The following is a 23,821-nucleotide window of genomic DNA, read 5'->3' on the forward strand; positions in this document are numbered from 1 at the left end:
CTTTGAACAAATCAGTTTTCATAGCGCAGATGGATACTCCATATCGATCCACGAATTCATGATGACGACCATAAAACTTCTGTAGTGATGACTTCAATCTTTTAGCAACACACCCTGTTCCAGAAGCCAATTTGTTAGAATTCTAGCGCGATACAAAAAGTCTGCGTAGTTTCGGCAAGCTCTGGCACAACGTATGAGTTGTGATATGAACACTCCATACGCAGGTGCTGAAGGGATGTTGCCACAGATGAAAGGAAAATTGACAATTCTGAATGAAAAGTCATCATGTTTGTCGTAAAGTTTTGTCAATAGTTTTCCTTTACCGTCGATTTCTAAGTGTAGGTCAAGATATGAGGCTGACTTCACAGTGTTTGTATAGACTTAACTTTAAAGAAAAAGAAAAGAAAATTTTTCAGTTATTTTTTTTTTTTTTTTTTTTTTTTTTTTGTCCAATATAGAAAATTAGTATTAACTTACCTGTATTACAAAGGCGATGTTGCCTGTGGGAGCATTGCTCTCATCCCAAAGCATTGAAAAAGGAGCGGAACATCAAACAACGTTTTCTTTCTGAGTTACTGTTTGATGTTCATTATTTCGTTAAATCAAGCTTGGGGTATAGGCTTGGATGACTGCTTTGAACTTGTAAAAATTTTAATAAAAACAAGTAAATGAAAAACAATAACCCTTTAATGATAAAAAAATAACTCGAATTTACTAATTACTTTTCATTTTGTAATGTAATAATCATACTCTAATATTGATAACATAACTTATGAATCTCTGTTTATAATCTATTCATGTATATTGTAAAATTTCATTGTAGGAAAATGATAAGATGTATAATATGTTAATTATATGAATTCCTTATGTATCGAATTGATGACTGGGGACGGATCTACTTGGGATGGATCCACTTGGGGACGGATTCACTAGCTGCGCTAGGATACCGATCGATATGAAATCTTTACAGGTAAGACAAAAGGGACGACAGATAGTGTAAGTGTCGAATTGTCTATTGTTTCGTCCTTTCGTCTCAAGGTTACATTGAACGATCATGGCGGCGGTTGTAAGAACAGTTCCCCGTTTTTTCACATCGGCTAGTAGACGCCAATTCTCTACTAGCAGAGTTCTGAAATCAGGACAAGATGCACAGATGGGAATGCCACTCAGGGTTTGTTTTGAATGAAAGCTATGTACAGTGTAACGGGAGTCTTCTGTATGTGCAAGTTTCTCAGTGATAGTGGCAGTTAACACAGTCAGCAATAGTCCGAATTTCCTCTGACCCTGCAACCCTCCTCTTTTTCATTTGGATATTGATATGTCGGGTTGGTGTCAGAACGATGTGCCATACAAAAAATTGGAAATTTAGCAGTACCGCGGAGTACCGCCCTTCAACCGCTTTTAACGACTTAGTTGAAATTGTGCATGTCACACCTACCTAGTTCTATTCCGGAATCATTTTCCTGTATGCTGATACCAAATTTGCTACAAAAATTACATTTATTATTAAAATTTTGATAATTTTCCACGAGAAACCCTGTTTTGTTGACATTTTGAACCGTAATAGAGAGTAGGCGGGGCTTGTTACCTTTGGAACGGAAGGGTAGTGGACACGTAATTTTTCAGCAGAATTTTGAAATATTCTGTTAGATTTCGATTTTAAAAATTGTTTCTGCTCCGAATCGTTCCAAAGGTAAATTTTAAGGGACGAAAATGACCCAAAAAAATGTCGAAAGTGACAAAGGGTGGCAAAATCACTGTTTAATGTTATCACTGGCATGTCGGGGTATCTGGTTTTGATGGACCTGCAAGAGTTGTAGAGAACTTGATGGCATTTTTATCATTGCTTTCTTCACATGAAATACTGACTGGGTTCTGTTCACAATTTTCAGTCACTGTTCTGTAGCCTCAAGACTTGATGCTATAGCCTGCTTTATGATTTTGGTGCATTTAGACCATTAACATGAAAATTTCTCTGTATTTGTACTGTTAGGATATTTTTTTTTACCAAGTCAGTTAAATGATTAGCCACAGGGAACAGGCAGTTGTGTTTCGGCCACACAGTTTGATCATTTCTAGATGTAACTAGCCATCCAATTGTAAATCATTCTATTTATTTTGATGGAACAAAGATAATTCGTGTGAAACTCATACATGTATATCGATCAGCTGTTCCAAGCGTTTTCACGACCCATGCGGTTGTTGACATAAACAAAAATAGCAGAAAAAAATTACAAAATATCAATCTGTTGTCTACAAAATTCTACTGCAATCTACATCTTAAAAAAACTTTGCACGTATGGTACTATCTTGTTTTTATTACTGTAAAATTTGTACTAGCCACCCCCTTCTTAGAACGACCTCCTGTGGGAAGCCTGCATAGAAAGTTCAGTGCCTGAAATAGACGGTCGCCCACTCGCCAATGGCGAGTGAAACCTTTATGGGGCGATTAAATGTTGTCCAAAGTAATGGAGATGCTAGCCCAAAAAGAATTATCTGGGTGACTGCAGAAAAACAGATGAAAAATCATTTTAATAAACAAATCGGCCATCGGTTTCCGGCGAAGACAGAAATTTGCGATCAGTATCAGTTTTCCATAGCAAATATAATACGGTCACAGCGATTGGTCGAAAATATCTCACTGACCAATGGAAATCAAGTTTGCATAATGACATCGGAATTCTCAGATTTTATTTTTTTCCAGAGTTTTTCTTACGTAGCGCACCGGCATGGCTGAAAGGGAAAAATCTCCGTGGTCTTTTCTGGTGGGTCTCATTGGGGTCTAAGCGTGACACGCAGGAAAAGCAGAAAAAAAGTTCTGTAAAAACGGAAAATAGTTTGATCGTGACACAGGATTAATCAAAATCTTGTGCGGGAAATCGGGAAAACGTATTTTAGCTAGAGCCAGCCAACACACAATTTTTAGTTTGTTTTCTAGTACACTTAAGGCACGGACCATTTGATTTTCTGGGGGTGGCCTGGGATTTTAACCTGAGCTGGGAATTTTTTTCGCCCACTTTGCAGACCAGATTAATTTTGTTTCCAATACATCTAATACAAGAAATTTTTGTTGGAAAATTTGTTTTTTTTACATTGGCCAAAATCAAAGCCAGATTATTTTCTTCAAAGCCTGTACTGACCAGAATATTTTTATCTGTAAAATTCAGGGTCAAGATTTTTTTTCAAACAAATCCCAGGCCACCTCCAGAAAATCAAATGGTCCTGCCAGCCCGTGCCTTATAATGAAGAATGCCGACCAACCCAAAATACCTTTGGCAAATGCCAGTATATAGTAAAAGTATTCATTCATATGTAAAAACACGGGAAATAGGAAAATGAAAATATAACAATCTTGACACGGGATTCTAGCAAAATACTAATTGTGATCCGGGATCAGAACCCCCTAATGAATCTTTTGTATCAATTTAAAATATTTTACTGATAACTGGTACATGTATGTACTTTTTCAATGTCTAGACCCAAGTTCTTCTGGAAACAGATTTAGATTTTCTTCTTTTGTGTTTCTTCTGTCAGTAAAAAGTTGGGCCACCAATAGTCAGTTTGGGCCAGTTATTCTAAATTTTTACTCGCACCAAAAAAATTTTCAAAATAAGGGCTGGCCCTTATTTCAGGCACTGAAGTTGCAGTATTGTTTGGCGTCGGGAAACCAAGATTCAGAATTTATGAAAACTAGGTGTTAGATGACACTGAGAACAATGTCTCGGGATAGATCAGAAAAGAAAACCATCCATTTTCAATAAAATTAAAAGACATTTTGATGACAAAGAATTTAATGTGTTAATGTTGTTGGTAATATTACATGTAATTTTTAAATAAAAACATTGCTTATTCATGCATTAAAGGTAAAGCATTTAAAAACTTCATTATAAAATGTAATTGAAAAAAAGAAAGGATATGGGAAAATTTAACAAATACAACAGCATATTAAAAATGAAAGATGTGTAATGACACAACCCATGTTTTCAATACTCTAGTCTACATGAGGAAACATATTTTGTTTTGAAAATCTTGATTACCTTTGTATAAGGAGCTCCTGCCTATAGTGACCTTTTGTCAGTGGCCTTTGAAAGGTCACTATAGACAGGTTTAACTGTATTAAAGGTACTACTAAAGCAAGATATACATTGTATTTACATTGTAGCACAGGAAAATTTAAAGTAAATTTTAACCTTTTTTTTTGTATTACAGACTCTACCTGGATTCCAGAATTTTAATCCTGGAAATTTGGCCCACAGACATGCCTTCACATTAGCTTACATTGTCTTTGTATCCAGTGCACTGAACTTTCCTTTCTGGCTCATGAGAAGATACTGCTTGTACCAGGGTTAAACATTTGCAGGTGAGTAGCTCATGAGACCATGCTGCTTGTATCAGAGTAAAACATTTACAGGTGAGTGGCTCGTGAGACGATACTGCTTGTACCAGGGTTAGACGTTTTACAGGACTGAGGTGAGTAGCTCATGAGAAGCATATTGTCATATGGCCCTTAGCATCATGAACTATTTGCTAAATAGATGTTCTTTTAAGAAATTTTTCACAGTAATTCCTTTTTTTCGTTGCGTTTGCTATTGTTAAGCAATTTGAGACATCTGTTGTAATTTCACCCAGAAGCTAATAAGAATGTATATTTTTTTTTTTAACTTGCAAGTTAAGTTTTGTATTCAATGCCATTGTTACAAGCAAAGCATCTCTGCGATGTTGTTGGTAAAGATAAAGATCAACTGTTAGAAAGTTTTGGCCTTCTGTGATGGTTATCTTCATGCTAGATGTTTACATATCTATTTTATTTTCAAATGAAATATAATAAGAGTGGATATGGTCAGTATGTCAAACAGACAACAACGCTTACTGGATGAAAAATAACAGCTCAAGGCCAGTCATTTTCAAGTACATAGTGACTTAATAATTTTAAGGGAATTTCGATATCACAACCACCAAAGCAATTTATTGAAGTACCATTCTGTGTAAGAATCAGGCATGGATGCACATCAGTTTTCTCAAATTAGTCTTATTTGCTTCAGATATATTCGGTACATTTGGATAACAAAAACCTTTTCAGTTTATCCACTGTGACGTAGTTACTTTTATACTGCTTATATATTAAAAGAGTGTGGGATTGTTTTACTGCATTTTTTCTATAAGTGCATTTCAACTAAATTTGATCTATCAATATCTTAAAAAGGCAAAATTACCAAATCTTTGATGGACATTTCTTGAAGTTATGAGATATGAATATTGGACAATGCATAAAATCTGTTTTTTTTGGGGTTTTTTTTTGTCATGTACTACATCTTCTACCAATTTTGTTTTTGGCATGTGCCACATCTACCAATTTTGCCTGATTCTTAGATGGAGAAGTACATGTACTTTGATCCATGACAAAATATACATCCTTGCTCTATAACACACAGCTGTGATTAATAAAAATTAATTGTATAATTTCAGTTGTACCACACCATCCAAGTAGAGAACTGTAGACTGTGTTGCTGACATTTGATTTGTATTAAAATTAGAAAACAAAAATACTGTTCAGAAATCTACTCCACTAGCCAATTATCCTAACTGTAAGAAACAATTGCAGACAAAAAACAAAGAAAAAAATCCTCAAATGTTTAGTATTAACTACAGTTTTCTAGGAAAATACCTTAATAGAGGGAAGAGGGCACTTTAACATGTAGCATGTTTTTTTTCAACTAAAAATGATGTAGCATGTTTTTTTTTTCAACTAAAAATGGACATTGATCTTAGTTTTTGTAAGATTTATGTTTGCATTTGGTCAGGAATATCTTTCTTCATTTTTAGCTCACCTGCCCAAAGACCATGTGAGCTATTGCCATCACTTGAATGTTCTTAAAAATGTTTTGTGGGGATTTTTGATCCATTGAAAAACATGGCCAATGTTACTAAAAATAGAGCATAGGGACAGTTAGTAGTTTTTTGCATATACATGTATCACCAAAACCATTGGGTTAAGCCAAATTCTGACATGGGTGAAGATGTTCAGCATGAGATCTATCTGGTAAAATTTTCATTTTAATCTGTTAAGCCATGTTGAAGTTATGGACATTTTTTGCTACACATGTATTTTTAATTTTTTTTCTTTCAAAAATCTCCTCTGACACTACTTGACCAATTGGAACCAAACTTCGTATGAATGTTCCTTGGGGTATCTTGCATTAGAGTTGTGTTTAGATTTTTGATCGGTAAAAAAAATGGCCGCTGTTATTAAAAATAGAACATAAAGGTCAGAAAGTAGTTTTTTACATACATCTCTATAACCATTATGTTTAGCCAAATTCTGACAGGGATAAAAGTGTTCAGCATGACGAGATCTATCTGTGGTTAAATTTTCATTTTGATCGAATAAGCCTTGTAATGGTCCTTATGATAAGTCCTACCGCAGTCTTCTTGAGTCAAAATTGTTGGACTTCTTGTTAAATTTATTGCCTTTTGAAAGGCAAAATTCAACAAGATGAGCAATTCAGGATCCTGGGAGCCCCTTCTTTCTACCTAATGCACTTTTATTTCTTATTCAGAATTAGTTACAGATCACATAAAACATTTTTCATTTGGGTGTTGTGCTTTTGAGATAAAATTTATATAGATTGTACATGAAATAAGCACTTGAAATGATTTGTCCCCCTTTTTACTGAGTTGGGAACACTATCAGAATGATGATGATTATTAACATAGCTGTGGCTGTCACACAATTTAGTTGAGTAAGGGTGATTCTTTACATTTATTACCTACTATGAGGTGAAATATAATAAATATTCAATAAAATTTCAAAATCCAATTTATTTAGGAGGAATATTATTTTCTATAACTATTGCTATCACAACTTTTGGAAAATGACCTTTACTGTTGATATGAGTTCTAACCCCACCCCTAGCCCCGCTGTAGTACTCCACATAAGAATCATGCAAATGGGATTCATGGTTTGAAATTCTACATATTTTTATTTTTGATATTTTGTTTAAAATGTCATAGTAAACAGAAAGTAAATGACACTTAAATACAATAGTAACTATTTGATTTTTTATGGGGATTATCTTCTAAAAGCAGACAGACAGGAAAAAATAATTACATATTTTGTCACATAGAATTATAAAGCAACTTATATCCAAAATAAAAATGTGTATCCTTTTTGATGGTGTATCACATCTGCATGATTCTTAGCCTGAATGCTACTTAACTTTTAAATATTTGTGAAATTAATTGTGTAGTAGGAAGTAAATATTAACCAATGATTGGCTTACCATAAAATGGGGATAGATCCAATTGGGATCCATTTTCTACTTTTCATTCATCCGAAAACCTTGATCAGCTGATTGATTTCTGATAATTACCTGAGGGTTGATTATGACAGGATGTAATTAATGAAGGTGACACTTCTTATTTTGCTTGTGGTAATTTATTAGCAAGAGTGTTGTCTTAAAGGGACATTCAGATAATTGTAAATGGACAATAATGGGTATTCCATAATGGAAGAGTGGGTCAGGGCACGGTGTCCCTCCAGTTTTAAAATACTTTGGAAATTGGCAAGTTAATAGAAAGGGAAACAGATGACAAAACGCAACAAAAAATAAAAATAGAGAGATCATCTAAAAGTCTTCTGTAAGTGTAAACACACCTTAACTATTAAAGCTCTGGAAGACAACAAAAGTAATAAAATCTATAGTAACAGAAGAATCATTCCACTAATAGAGATAAGATTATGGCTACATAATGGTATTATATCCTGAGTGTCGGGTATTATATCCTGGGTGTCCTCGGGTATTAAATCCTTGGTGTCATTGGGTATTATATCCTGAGTGTCCTCGGGTATTAAATCCTGGGTGTCCTCAGGCATCATCTGTAGAGACTTTAGTATAAGTGTACTCTTAAAGGAAAATAAAATGGCACCACAAAGTGCAATACCTTGGAAGTTAGTTTGAGGGGAGTTTATAACTAAGGACCTGAAAGGGGCCAGAAATAACATTTTGCTGATGTCTGGATAATATGTATAAGTCTTGTAAAAGTGAATTGATCTCATTGAAATTGAAGCTCAGGGTGTCATTGATACCACAGGGATTGTAACTACATTGTATTAAGAAGAAAAGGAGCAGAAATTAGTTAAGTGGGCAATAACTTCAATTTTCATGATACTTTGTTGAATTTTGTTTATTTCATTAATGTAAGCTTTTTTTAAAATGTTTATATAATTACTATTTTGTGTCAAATATTTGATCACAAATTCAGAGAGCTGTATCAAGCTTGAATTTGCATTTGTACTTGCCCCATCTGTTCAGTGTTCAACCTCTGTAGGCATAATTAGCTTCGCCCTGCAAAGCATTTTTATGCACTACTACTCTGACACTTTTAGCCTTATCTTTTATGTGTTATTCTGTTGCTCATAGAAACGAGAGTCTCCAGTCATGTCAACCAATGCCAACATTATTCTGACTTGGATTTAACAAGTTACATGTATCTTATTAAAACGTTCTGTACTTGATGAAGAAGCGGTGATTACAAAATCTTTCCTTTGACTGTAACTTAACAAACCACACTGGAAGGTAGTTACTCAACACAGAAAAAAAAAAACGAAAAGTAACAACATCTAAAATACATTTATTTTGGATTGCACCATGTCCTTGCAAAGCAACCTAACAATTGTGTTGAGTAAATATAATGCACACCACAGTTAATTGACTTTGATATTGTGGTCAAATATTTCAGTTGTCAGTTTCCTGTAAGAATCAGGCAGTGGGTAAAACAACCACCATTCTAATAGTCTTTTCAAATAAATCCTTGAAATTATATTGTCATATTGGTGGGTTTTCTGATGTATTTTTGATTCTTACAAAACTTGATAAATTTAATTACTAGACTTAAAATGTATTTGTCTTTTTATATAAGATGTTACAACTATGACACATAGGTTTTAAGAATTTATTTACAGTTGGCCCCTTAAACATAGAATCCATCTCATTAAAACTGCCACCTAGAGAGATTGAATAATAATACATAACATGATAAAATGATTTTAATTACATTCATCAGCTTTGTGAGTATTGTATATAATACATGATAATACTCCATCTGTTCATGTGTGTGGAAAACCATGAGTTATCTACCCTTGTAAGCTTACAGCACTATATTCTTCTTACATACTGGGACCCTGCACACCAAAAAGAGCAAGGCTTACATTTTTTTTCAAAGAAATTTTTTGATTATTAGCTATACCAAATAATAAATATTTATTTTAACAAGTCTTGCTAAGTTCTGGCACTTTGTGCAAAGGGAGGTAACTCATGGTAAACACTAAGAAAAATGGAATGCCATATAAACCTTTCTCTTAAAATTAAACACAAATAAGTCAGCACAGATGATATTGTAGTAAAACGCAACAAACTTGTACATTCAGATAAATTGTCCAGTAAAGAATGAGAAACCGATCTTTATGTGGCATAACATTGTATAATCAAAATAAATGGAAATTTCACATTTAAAGTTTTTAAACAAGATCAACTCAAAGTGACTTAAGCTATGAACATTTACATCAAATTACTATTTCTTTTTTTGGTAATTTTTCAATTACATACCAGAATTATGATGCAAGATTTGTTTTGTAAGAAAAAAAAATTGTGAAAACAAAACCTCAAAATAAAAAAAAAAGAGATAAATAGTTTGGAGTGATTGAACATAATGGCTATGAAACTATACTGACTAGAATGTAACTGATAGCTGCTGAATGGACATGTGTTCTGTGATATTCTGTATAGAACAGAAAAACAACCTAATAACCAACATATACATACATTATATTAATAAAGACACACTACATAATAGAGGACCCTCCCAAAAAAATTGCTACACCTATTTGACCCCAAAAAAATTGCTACACCTATTTGACCCCTTCAAGATTTCTACGTTTAATAGACCCCCTCATAAAATATAATATTTTCATTATTTCAAAAATTGTGACAAGTCTTATATAAGAAACAGTAGAGGGATTATAAAGAGTACAGAGTTTATCATAAAAATAATTTGGACTTCTCAGGTTTTGAATTACGAAAATAATGATTAAAATATACTTAGGGAAATAAATTTGTGTAGTAATTCATATATTTGGAATCCTCTGACACCAGCTACTGGTCCTGGCTACTAGTACATATTAGCACCATCTTCCTCTGGTGGGAGATTGTATAAGTAGACAAAGATAGACAACTTAATAATCCATTTGCCAATAATTGGTTATTTGTCATTAATTTGTGGTTTTAAACTGCACAGGAAGTTATTATTTAGTAGGATGAACTGGTTCCCTTTATTTCATTTTTATCAAATGAGCCAAGGAAGACTGCCTACCTGAATTGTAGAAGGTAATGAGATTTACATCCCCAGTTAATTGACTTGGCTACAGGTTTAATTTTTTAGTCAAGTCAATCAATGGCTATATAAAATTAAAATATTATTTTTCAATGATTACTCAAAAATTTTAGAATTAAAATTTTTTTTAAAAAGTGTCAAGTTTATCGGTGTTTTTGAGACAATAGTTTTGGCACATTATTGTAGAGAAAGGAAACTTATCTAGTTTACTATTCCAACTTCAGAAATGGGAAATTTAGGTTAAACATGAAAGGAAAAATCAATGTATAAACTATCCACAATTATCTGTATGTCTTATAGAGAGGGAGAGAAAAGAAAGCATACAATGCTTTTGATAGTCCAAAAATGTCTGATTATAGAGTTACTTCCTTTAGAGCAGGTTAATCAAAATTCCCAAATTATGACTAATAACCACAAGTTGGCAAAATTCAGCCATTCATTACATACAAATAAAATCTGTTTGTTGTTTGTACAGCCCCAACATTATATAACCTTCAACATAAATATAAAATAATAGGAGTTCTGATACATTAAACTTAAGAACTTATTCAAATATTCTACATTAGAAAATTATTAGAATACAACTGGTAGGTGGGTATGACTGGCCAAATATGACATTACCTGGACATTAATAAATATAACATGAGACATGTCTACACCAAACCCTGACCAAACAAGAAATATGTCCATCATTAAACTGTTATTTTTGTTTTATTTTAATCTGCCTTAACCAAACAAATGTGTCAAAAAGGGAATATATTGAAAGGTTTTACTTTAACTCAATTTCAATTAAAAAAAAAGTGACCTCAGTGAATGCAAATTGACCATTTCAGAATTGTCCAAAGAATATCATACATGTACATAATTCTACAACAGAACAATAATTTTAAATGTTCCATACAAGATGAATTAGGATCCTGTCTTTTATACAAATTGCACTTGGTTTAAATCTTCCATTCAATCACATGATTTTCTTCATCCAATGAAAATAATTTCAAAAATTCCTAAAGGGGAGAAAACTCATCTTTTCTTCAATCTTTTGGAATGATCTCTTTCTTTCCGTTTTTCTTTCATCAGTTTCTTTTCTTGCTTCATTTTCTCTTTGTCACGTAGACTTTTAATCAATTTGTAGGCAAAAAATGCTGCAATTAGAAGAAAAAATTAATTGTAATGGAAGCAGGAGGTTTAGTATAAAACCTGGTTTTCCCTAACATTTGGCTAAAAGATAACAAAGTATCCAGTCCTAGATGCTCATCCCCTCCTAACCTTATTTTTAATTTTTTATCCCAATTAAGGTCAATTTCTTCATTAAAATTGACAGCATTTTCCATTTAAATTGGTAAAAAATAAAATTTGCTTGCCCACCCCTAATTATGAAAAATGTTGGATGAGAATCAAGGAATTTTTATAATGGCCATGTGGTGTTTTATGTTGATTTTGTCATTTGTTATACAGACTTTCCTTTTTTTACCCTTTTGACTATTGTGTAGAGTTTATCAGTTTGGTAGTTTAAGATATAGTTCAACAAAACAATGCCAGATTTTCTTTATTATTATTCGAGTAGCATGTACACTTCTTTTCCAGTTTTTGGACTTGAAGTCACATGGTTGTGAAACACAATATTTGAAAAAGGGAGTTTATACTACAAACAACTGTGCAAGACAAATTAGATAAAAAAAATATGTAGAAGGACAGAAAGATTCTCAACAGTCAGGCAACAGTTATTTTGTATCCACTGTTTGGCAATTTATTAGCCAGGCAGCAATTCTTACAAAAGTATTCATTTTTCAATTTTTTGGTATTTGTCATGTGCATAGTACCAAATCAAACTCCACATAAAAAAAAACAAATATTCAGCTTTATCAGGAAAAAAGATGCAATTATTTCTTTGATCATCAAAGTGATTCACTTTGCATAAAAATATAAAACCCCATATGTCACAAATAGGGAAATCAAAAATTATACCTGAAATGTGATCAATCATCAGCATAGTTTATTGGGATATCTTTAATTTTATTGTTTCTGTATTTTTTTTTTTAAATCAAATGTGCACAAATTTTCAGATCTGCTACGTACAATATTTTACCAGGGGCATGATTCAGGATTTCCAGTTTAGGGCTTCCTCCATTTTAAAGAAAGACACACAATTTGTTGGAATATATATAACTGGCTTTACAAATTTTAGAGGTCCACAACTCAAGTCCTGATCACATCCCTTGCCTCAGTTCCCCAAGCTTACATTAAAATAAGGACAATGAAAGCATATTAATTTCATTAACTTACTAAAAGTTTGCTTTCTAGGGATCATAATGTTTGTTTTGATTATTCTTTCTTGCTTTTTGTGATAACTAATTGCTTTTATTTCCTTATTTCCTGTAAAAAGAATCATAAGCAGCACTTCTACTATCAAGGCAGTTTAATTTGTAAGTTTCAAGGATTTGCAGGAACATTTTCACATTTAACATTCAAAATACTGTGAAAGTACATTTATTATGTACTTTTAATCGTTGGTACCAATTTTCTTGGTTTAGGGAAAAAATATCAATTCACAGATTGTTGAATACTTGGATTTGACAACTCTATCACACAAACAAATGAGAAATTTCCTTTTGTTGGGAACCAAATTTCATGGTATACCACGAAAACCACAAAAATTGGTACCCAATGCCTCAGCAAACATAATGGCAGAGGTCATGATTATCTTGACTAGTCATATATGTACAACATTTTGTCAAAGGATCAAGTCTAACAGCCTGAGCCTACATGTACAAAAATGTATGTTTTACCATAATCATAGATTACTTATACATGATGTAAACATTAGACAACTTTTGTTGAAGAAATATGAACCACAGTCCCAGAGTTTCTTAGCTTCGTCCTTGGCATGAAGGAGAAAATGAATAAAATGAAAATGCAACATATGGAATAAAATATCATGCTGAGCGGATAAAATGGAAAGATGGCATGCATTTTATTGAATGAGATAAACAGAAACAACGAATTATAATATACTTAAAAACCCACGCGTGATTAACTCGATGCGTACCACATAAAACAATATTCCACGTGTACATTTGTACTTGTCAAGTGTCAAAGTCTTCAGGTGTAAACAAATACACCTGTCTACAACTTACCGAATAAACATCCAATTATGATGCCAGGTACTATAAATACTGTATTGTCAATACTTTCTTTTATGGGACCTGAGCCGTAATCAACCATTTTTGCACTAAAACCGTTCTATTAGCAGATAAACCTCTGACCGGCTTCCGCAGAAGTGGCTCGTTTCACTTTAGAAGCCGGAAGCCACGTTTTACATTTATTATGAAACGGAATTGTGGGTAATCAAGGGAACCAAGGTTATAGCGGTAATCAAAAGAATGTAATCCAGGGACAAAGACCAGACATGGAAAACAGACATTCACAACAAAGAACACAAAGTAACTAAAATCATACATACAAAGTAACAAAAGTAAATGAGCAACTCGGACTCCACTAAAAACTGGAGTCTCCACACTGAAAATATTCATTGCCATGATGTTTGAAGGGGCATTTTTTAAAACATGAATATAACATTATATAGAGAGTTTAAAGCGTGAACCTTTTGGTTTGGTGGGGAGGGTTCCACTCTTTTTTGGAAATTTGTTAATTTCTTGCAAAGTTCGGACAAAAATTGGCGACAAATGGTTTATTGAGTTAGGCAGGGATGATGTGACGCCAATGGCTGATTTCCCAGACAAGTTTGGGCCGTGCCTGACTAATCGACCATTGAACGCCTGAGCAATCTCCGACTAACTGTCAATAAACCATTTTTAACTAATTGAGAGTATGCTAAAACATTTTACCCAATGCTTCTTATTTTAAAAATGTTCAAAAACGTAAATTTATTTTATAAAATTAAACGTATTAAGTAGCTGTCTTTGCAGAACCATGCAAAATCTGAAAATTGTGATACACCCCAAAAAAGGCTACATATTTTTATTTTTATAATTAGGTTGTTTTATGAGTCTATACTATGAAATGTGTAATTATTCATTCAAATCTGACTGCTCTTAGGAGATAATCCACATTGAAAATCCAGTAGATTCTATTGTATTTGAGTGCCATTTACAGAGTTATCTCCCTTAATTTTGAAATTTACAGTGCATTCTATACAATTTTTATCTCCTAAGAGCACGGGTTAATTTCTGTTTACAATGACATTTCAAACAAAATATCAGAAATAAAAATATGTAGGCTTTTTACCCATGAATCACATTTTGCATGATCCTTAGCTGGAGTGCTACTTAAAAACCATGTTTATCAAATTGTTATTTTTAAAGAGTAATCAAGGGAACCAAGGTTATAGCGGTAATAATATTTTTTTTTACTATTTTTTAAACATACAAACATTTTCATTCTATATCTTAAACACGTGAATTACATGAAATGATATATGTCACACTCGTAGCTAGGCAAGTGTTGCCAGTGGGTTCTTGAGGTTCTTAAGACCCTCCCCTTAAAAACAAATAAGCACTATTCAAAATTTTGTTTGATTTGTGACTATTAAAGTCGATAGCACCGCGAGTCTAAAGAAACCCCTCTACAAATTCCTGTATGTTTCTAATATAAAATGTTTCATATATTGTCATGCGCAAGTGAGCCAAGAGACATTTTTGTTTGTTGACCTCCTTTCAAATTTCTGCACCCGCCGTACCTATTCTCTATTTCTCTAAATATCGGGCACTCCTTTTTTCATCATTTAGTCTCAAATTTCCCATAAATGCTCTCAGAAGGGACCGAAAACTTTAGTTATGGGAAATTTTAGAACTCCGAAGACTAAATGATGACTCATGGAGTGCCCGATATTTATTTGAACTTCCTAACAAATTATTTTGAGTTGAAAAGAGCAAAATTAAGATCAGATTCGCTTTGCTTTTCACGAATGGTAAACTTTTACCTCTGTAGACAACCAATCGAAACGGCTTAAACAGCGCATAATCATTTGCTTGTGTTACTTTGAATGTATTAATTTAGTTACTTTATGTTCTTTGTTGTGTATGTCTGTTTTCCAAAACCGTGAATCCGCTGTTGAAACCGTAGAACCTGCGTTAGGTGTTAGAAAAGTGGATCTTGTACGTAATTTTCTGTCTGTATATATTCCAGCTTTGCCCATGATTGATAGATGTTCTGAATTTGGTCAGAATGAAGTTGAACCTCCAACCACATATATTATATATTTTATTTCATAAATAGTACAATTTTTCAATAGGCAACAATACTTAAGTAATATCATATAATATTATCCAAATATTCGTCACCTATACAAGCGATTCTATCGTTGAAAACGAAAGCTCTTTGTAAGCAGTTGTTCTTATTTCGTCGATTTCAATAACAAAGAATATAAGTGCAGTTCAATGTCATATAGAGCTGGAGTAACACAGAAGCAAGACATTGCTTGAGTAATGCATACAGACTCCAGGCATTCGTGGAGTAAGATGGGTATACCCCTTATATCGCTTCAGTAAATCAGATCCCAGGCATTGCTCGCACAGGTAAGAAGCAAATTCCCCGGGCATTGATGGAGCAAGACGTACCTATAGACCCCGGGCATTGACTTCTGTCCAGAGTAAGGCATACAGACCCCGCCAGACATTGATTTCTGTCCAGATTAAGGCATTCAGACCCAGGGCATGGATTTCTGTCCAGATTAAGGCATACAGACCCCAGACATTGATTTCTGTCCAGAGCAAGGCACGCAGACTGCAGACATTGATTTCTGTCCAGAGTAAGGCATACAGACCCCAGACATTGATTTCTGTCCAGAGCAAGGCATACAGACCCCAGACATTGATTTCTGTCCAGAGTAAGGCATACAGACCCCAGACATTGATTTCTGTCCAGAGTAAGGCATACAGACCCAGGGCATGGATTTCTGTCCAGAGTAAGGCATACAGACCCCAGACATTGATTCCTGTCCAGAGTAAGGCATACAGACCCCAGATATTGCTAGAGTATGACCCACTTCTGTCGTTGCTAAGCAACACAGACTTCCTCCCACGTCGCCGCAGGCTAACATAACGCACCAAGAGGAATAACCTATGGATATTATTATGATGTGAACTCAACCTACCGTTTTGATTTTTTGGAGAAGGGTTATGAGAGACTCAAAGTGTATATGTGTGCATGATGTATAATTTTTTTCATTGCATTTTCAGTCTTAACAATTTTTTTGTTATACGTAAGCTTATTGAAATAGTCGTTCCGATTTTTTTTGACGAATTTTATATATAGGTCCTGTTTCATTTAAATCTTATCTTGTCCATTTCAAAGCAATGGATTTCACCCTTAAGGTTTATTGTTTTCCCCTGTATTTCAACCAAATCGAACCCCAAGTGAAGGCAACAGCTCACATGGTCGGCTAATAAACATGGTTAAATAGGATACCTGAATACCCATCATTATCTAACACTGAGTTTAGCTTATTAAATCATTATCACGACTCTCAATCTTATTATTTCTTTTAAGGCCAAACATATTTTTTTTCTGTTGTTAGCTATGAAAGGCAATACCTATTGTTAATACAGTGTCGCACCTGTTATTTGAAAACAAAGGAAGCGCGAGCGACGGACTTTGGTCAGAAAAATCTACCGACACCCTTGGGTTTTCTTCGTGTCGTCAGGTGGTCAGTGCGAGAAACAAGGGAAAACAGATTTGATAACCGGTACAATAAAAGAATTAAATAGATTTAGCCTTAATTACAACTTACTTAATTATTGGTCAGGATTCAGAACGTACGTATGACAAAGTTTTGCTACGAATTAAACAGAAATTGGCTCACATGTAGGTATACTTTCACAAACAGGCTCGGGTCTCACATATAGGTATACCTTTACAAACAGACTCGGTCCAATTTGTAAACATTTCAACTGGTGAACCGTAGGACTCGATCTATGTATGGTACACACTTCAACTTGTGACCTTAAGGACGCGATCTAGCTGTTCTGGTACAAACTTCAACTTGTGAACTTTAGGACTTAATCCAATTCTAACCACATTGTTTGTGATTGTTGTGAATTGCTCTAGTTTTGATACACCTGTGAACTGTAGCACTCGGTCCATTTCTGATACACACTTAAAACTTGTGATCTTTAGGACTCGGTCCAATACTGGTACACTCTTCACCTTGTGAACTGTAGGACTCGGTCCAATACTGGTACACTCTTCACCTTGTGAACTGTAGGACTCTGTCCAATTCGGTTTAATTCTGGTACACACCTCAACTAGCAGGTTAGTGTTTTATGTATAAATGATAAGGTTTGCAGAAACAATGTCACTTTGCTGAGTTAATAATCACAGGAGCAACCATTTTATTTAGCACATTATTTTGTTTTCATTTCTGCTTTTCCCCATTTTGTTTATATTTGCAATAAGGATGGTTATTTAAGGGCGTAACCAGATGACTGTTCAAGTGAAACATTTAAACATTTTGCTCTGTCGTAACAGGAATTATACAGAAATATATGTCTAAACCAAACTCCAAAAAATCAGCAAATCTCACTCATACAGACACTTTTCAATGTCCCTTTACATTAATTAAAATGTATTTTGAACCTTAATAAAGCGAACACAGGTTTTCTGAACAAATATTAGGTACAAAAAGGTTACAGTAAAACAGATTTCACTGTATTCAAATGGACAAAGACATATGGATACTAATAAATATAAACCCTTGACACACAAAATAATTCAATGGTTCCAAGACAAAAAGTTTCGATACAAAAGCACACTTACGTAGAGTTTAAACGGACCTTATCAATCTTTAATGAAGCAGTTTATCTTTATGAGCAGAATAAGAAAGCTTAAGCAACACACACACACAAACTGTATATGTATTTTTAAATGAATCGGGGAAGTTATCAATCCGAACAACTCGGCATTTTTTTTTTTGCTTAACTAAAAGATAACCTCCGAGACGCAGATGGCAGAATTTCTTCTTGAGTTATTTGCCAGAATTGTAGTGATAGGCAGATCAAAATATTTCCATCCAGCAGATGGCGCTAAAATTTTAGTTAGATAAAACTAAAAAAAGAACAGTTTATACTCGACGAATAACTTTGGTGCGATGGTAAAACAGCTTAGCTCTAAATTTAGAGTCGGATCAGGCAAATTTCAGACAGATTCTTCGGACTGCTCCGTACAAAGTTTTCTTCTGTGTAACAGGGAAAGTCAGTAGTTCCGGTCGGGGAACGTAACTCTCCATTGTAAAGAAATAAACCTCTCTAAAGGTAAATTTAGTGCAGTAAACAACCTGTTGAGTGAAACATAATAAATCAATTCTGCGGAGGAATCGTTTGAAGCCGAAGCCATTGTTTGTTGTTTGTACAAAGTACAATTTAACTAAAATCAAAAAAATATTATTCACATAATTAAACGTGTTAGTGTTAATACAGTTACATGTATATACGTATAGGAGAGATGTCATCACTTACCGGTGGTTTGGTTTTGGTTGGCAAAAAATCCATTGAGTGGCATGGGGCATCAACTTTAAATCATCATAACTTTTTCATTGGTTCTCTATTCCCGACTTGCCGACCAACATTTTGTCAACATTTATCTCCCCTTGAAGCAGGTGTCTATTCGGAACACGTAAGGTTTTCCATCCGATATCGACGATACTTTAGAAAATCTCGAAAGTCAAAAGGGAATTTCTCGTTCTACTGACCATGCCATAAATTTTCTCTACCCGAGATACAAATGAAAATCATCCTTATGTAACCTACCAAGAAAATGAAACACCCTGTAAATTTTAGAAATACTCTTGTGTTTGTCTGCTGGGGATTCCATTTTCATTCGAGTTACCTCTTTTTTCTGCACCCAAATCCGAGCATCGATTAGAGAGACTTCGAAATTATACCTGCTCTTACAGGAGGTAACTCTGCAAAAACAGGATAAAATATGGCTGCATCCCAAGATCCGCAAGTAGGGAATACTGTCAATAAAACTCTTTTGGTCTATGGAATTTTTAAATAAATATTCAGTAATTAGAAAATATGAGCATAAAATTTTAAAATGGAGGTTTATAAATATCATTTCAAATTTATTTTTCAAGTAAGAGTAATACATTCCCATACAAATATAACATTTTACGGAACCAAAATTGGATTTAAAATAACAAAGTTATAAAGTTTTGAAAATTAGAATTCTATTCATGAAATTGTCGATTGTTTATTTAGTTGTTTATTTGCCGCTACAGTAAACAGTAAAGCAATTTTATTAACCTCTTCTAGTCTGTAGAACGGGATGGAACACTCAGATCAAACTGAAAGTTTACTTGATTTACGAAAGGTCAAAGTTGAAGTAGTAATAGAGGATGGGGATGAAGAACAATTTGGTTACGACGTCGAGGACACGCCCCCTTTGTTTGTTACTCTTACGTCTGCTTTTCAGGTAAAATAATTTTTAAAAACATCCAATCGATGGTGCAGAAGTAAATACGCTACCACGATGAACTCAACGGAACTTGACACTAAACCACACCTCTTTATGTAAAGTAGTTGAATAATCTGATATGTTCGCATGCTTAGTGCAATACTCTGCTACATTAAAAATATCTCAGATGCATTAGGAACGAATTCTTGAATTATTTGCCAGAATGTATCCGCTGTTTAGAGTGGCTGCATTCAACATATGTCTCTTCAAGGTTAGTAAAATAACAATATCACTACCGACAACTTTGGTACAAAGAGACGACCTATTTAGAGAAAAAATGTAATGGTAAAAATTTCTACCAATTCAACTCTTATCCTGAGGGCTTCTTCCACAGTGCAAACTAGTCCGAATTTCCTCTGACCCTGCAACCCTCCTCTTTTTTATTTGGATACTGATATGTCGGGTTGGGGTCAGAACGATGTGCCATACAAAAAGTTGGAGATTTAGCGGTACCGCGGAGTACCGCCCTCTAACCGCTTGTAACGACTTTCAAGTTGAAATTGTGCATGTCACACCTACCTAGTTCGATTCCGAAATCATTTTCCTGTATGCTGATACCAAATTTGCTACAAAAATTACATTTATTATTGAAGTTTCGATAATTTTCCACGAGAGACCCTGTTTTGTTGACATTTTGAACCGTAATAGAGAGTGGGCGGAGCTTGTTACCTTTGGAACGGAACGGAGCGGAAACGATTTTTAAAACCGGAATCTAACAGAATATTTCAAAATTCCGCTGAAAAATTACGTGTCCGCTACCCTTCCGTTCCAAAAGTAACAAGCTCCGCAGACGAGATTTTCCTTCTGTGTTCACAACGAAAAAGGTAGAGTGATTCCAATTGTTATGCAATACAGTTGCTTTTGATAGTACAAAAATAAATGAATATAATATATTGCATGTGAAATTTTTTGGTATACTGATATAAACAAGGTCCACCTAAAACTATTTTTAAAAGGATACGCAAAACTGATCTGACTATAAGCATTTTTATTTAATGCAGTCGCGAATCCAAGAGGGGTGCAGGGGGGTTGGCACCTTTCCTTTTATTGGAAAATTTGTCATTTTTATGTGTAAATATGACAAAAGGGTAAAGAATGTAATGAAATTGATTTATGGTCAGCTGTCAATTGTACTGTTATCAATTGTGTTCAAATTTAGACAAATTTTATGACGCTATTAACATTAAACTTCTTTAAAGAGAAGTAGTATTAAGTAATCCTTTGGTGTTGTAAGCCATACACATCGTCTAGATAACATTCAGTTAATTGTGTTTAATAGAAGTTTTACTGTTCTGATGTCGATGACAGTTTAATTTAAGAATGAATGAAGATCCCTAAAATAACACATTGAGAAATTTAGAAATGAGAAACAATATGTTTTATGATATAAGCGCTCTGTACACGTAAAAATAATCTCCTAGCATCCCTCCTTTTTCTGAGGAATACCGGCTGGCACCCCTCCTTTTCAAAGTGTCTGGATCCGCCCTCGTTAATGGCAAACATGCATAGCCTGACCGCACGGTTTAATTTGTTAGTGCGAAAGTTCATATTTCGAGAGCTTTAGTTTTTAGTTCACTTGGCGAAAGGCCATGTGAGCTATTGTCATCACTATGTGTCCGTCGTCTGTCGTCTGAGATTTTTTTCAAGCATCTCCTCTGAAACTAATCTACAGTTTGTAACCAAACTTTGCATGAATGTTCCTTAAGGTATTTTAACAACCATTGTGTGGGGAGTTTTGATCTGCCGAATAACATGGTCGCTGTTACTTAAATTGGACCATAGGGGTCCATATTGCAAAATTATGCAAATAACTCAAAAACAGTTGGGTTTAGCTAAAAGCTTCTCCTCTTAAACTGCTGGATGGATTGAAACAAAACTTTGTATGAATTTTATGTAGAACAATGTTTAACAATCTAATTTATAGTATAAATACCGGGTGAATTAGTAAGATGCTCTGTATTGATTAAATGATTCATGTAACAATAGTACGGTAAGGTCAAGAGTCCAGCTTTAGAAAGTATAAAGACTATTTTTGACCAGATGAGCGATTCAGGCTCTCTAGAGTTTTTAGTTTTTTTTGTTGCGTCTTATTTTCCTTATCTTCAGATTTTTTATTCGGTTAACTTTTTGTATGTTTTTTGTTTTCACGTTCAAGTCACAGATTTGAATTTGACGTATTTGAATTGTCCAGATTTGAATTGTCCCATTGTAGACCCAAAGTTTACACAAAGCTATCATAAACCGTTATAGTCTGAGACAGGTAATTTTATAGGTCCACATAGAAACTTCTACACATAGCTGACCTGTCCATGGCCAATTGTTATATTAAATTTTGTTTTACAATGCTATTCAATGGTTATAATTTTCATATAAAGCCAATATTAAGTTCGTATTGAATCGTGGTTAGCTGTATAGGCACAAAGCCGAGGGTCTATACAACAGTATGACTGTAATGTATGATAAAATATTGTATCATAAGTCATTGGTAAAAAATATTCAATTCAAACACTCTTTAAACGAAATCGTTATGAAAATGTTCGAATAGATGAGTCCGTGGAAGAGTTCAAACTTTAGAATAACACATATTTGCTTTTTTCTTAATTTCAGCACACATTTCTAAGTATAGGTTCTGTGATAACTTTAATGATTGTGTTGTCTGAGACAGTGTGTGCTGACATCAACGACCCTGTCAGATCTGTACTGTTTAGCTCATCTGTTTTATCTATTGGGCTGTCTACGGCTGTGCAATCATTCTTTGGTCTCAGGTAATATTGATTAATTACGGACTTTTAACGAAGCCAAGTTATATGTGGATCTGTTCTGATTATATTGACTGAGATCCAAGTCCGAGGTCAATATAATCGAACAGGTCCATATATAGCGTATTGACTGACTTAGTTTTTAATTTATATATTACATATGTGAAAATGTATTTTGGATATGGACTTGAGTGTTGTCATTTTTTGCCATGATTGGGAGTAATTACGGTACGGAATGGTCTACATCCGGATCTAAATTTAGTAGTATAGCGTCAATATACATATAAATTGAAACAGCGTCAAAATATCTAAAAATAGAAACAAGGCTTCGTATACGTTGAATATCCTTTGCATCACATGAGCATAATAACCAAAGAACAAAGGAGACTGTTATCATGGTTTATTTAATATACATCTTCCCTGTATCAATTTGATTCGATGAAGCAGTGTAGCGAATAGAGTCGTCACATTCTGAGACGTTAGTATAATATTAATTTGTTGTGACATGCATCATTAATTTGATCCTCTATCCTACATAACATCTAGATGAACTGTCCCGTACTACCATACATCGTGTGTTAAGTTAGAGCCTAGATTAATCCTACGAGGAGGAATGACCAGGGCATCGAAAGCTATATTTTTATACAGCCTAGCTGGCCGAGTGGTCAAGGGCGCTGAACTTAGTGCAGGCGGTGTCACCATAGATGTCCCAGCGGTACGAGTTCGAGTCCCGCGGAGGGAACGACCAAAAATTTGATTCGCAAATTTGACAGTTCTACCAAGTTAGACATATATATGTATAAACGTTTCAGAATGTGACGACTCTATTCGCTACACTGCTTCATTTGATCAAAGTGATACAGGGGAGATATATAAACGTATAGACAGGTCTGAAAAATTCCCAACGATGTTAGAACTGTCAAATTTGTCCTAAACCACTTTAGCTAGATTTATATATATAAATCTAACTAAAGTGGTTTAAGACATAGAATCTACTTTCTTTAAAAGAGAACCTACTATATACTTCCGCTCGCACTTACGGCAAATGCCTTTCCCTCATATTAATTACTTTAATATATATGATTAATATGAGGGGAAGACATTTGCCGTAAGTGCGAGCCTAAGCATATAGTAGATTCCCTTTTAAAGAAAGTAAATTTCATGTCCTAAACCACTTCAGCTAGATTTAAATTTAGAATTAA

The 23,821-nt window shown here is 34.1% G+C and overlaps 1 protein-coding gene and 2 long non-coding RNA genes across 3 annotated transcripts in view; 2 read left to right on the top strand and 1 right to left on the bottom strand.

The window, feature by feature from the left end:
- The first annotated feature begins 1,011 nt into the window (after positions 1 to 1,011).
- On the top strand, positions 1,012 to 5,544 carry LOC148596448 (uncharacterized). The gene is made up of 3 exons (XR_015918989.1): positions 1,012 to 1,171; positions 4,210 to 4,360; positions 5,467 to 5,544. It is a non-coding gene; the product is annotated as an uncharacterized LOC148596448 (long non-coding RNA).
- A 3,394-nt stretch (positions 5,545 to 8,938) lies between these two features.
- Positions 8,939 to 13,714, bottom strand: LOC148596449 (uncharacterized). The gene is made up of 2 exons (XR_015918990.1): positions 13,524 to 13,714; positions 8,939 to 11,531 (listed from the first exon to the last, which is right to left on the bottom strand). It is a non-coding gene; the product is annotated as an uncharacterized LOC148596449 (long non-coding RNA).
- A 3,519-nt stretch (positions 13,715 to 17,233) lies between these two features.
- LOC148596450 (solute carrier family 23 member 2-like) overlaps positions 17,234 to 23,821 on the top strand; it is a 28,004-nt gene continuing 21,416 nt past the window's right edge. The window contains exons 1-3 of the mRNA XM_088563780.1: positions 17,234 to 17,658; positions 19,659 to 19,818; positions 22,468 to 22,625. Of these exons, the coding sequence (XP_088419906.1) occupies positions 19,672 to 19,818; positions 22,468 to 22,625 (305 nt within the window). The 5' untranslated portion in view covers positions 17,234 to 17,658; positions 19,659 to 19,671. The remainder of the gene's footprint in view (positions 17,659 to 19,658; positions 19,819 to 22,467; positions 22,626 to 23,821) is intronic.

The sequence above is a fragment of the Perna viridis genome, chromosome 15, assembly GCF_037379345.1.
Source record: "Perna viridis isolate PV_CMFRI_1.1 ecotype Kerala chromosome 15, ASM3737934v1, whole genome shotgun sequence".
NCBI classification, from domain to species: Eukaryota; Metazoa; Mollusca; class Bivalvia; order Mytilida; family Mytilidae; genus Perna; species Perna viridis.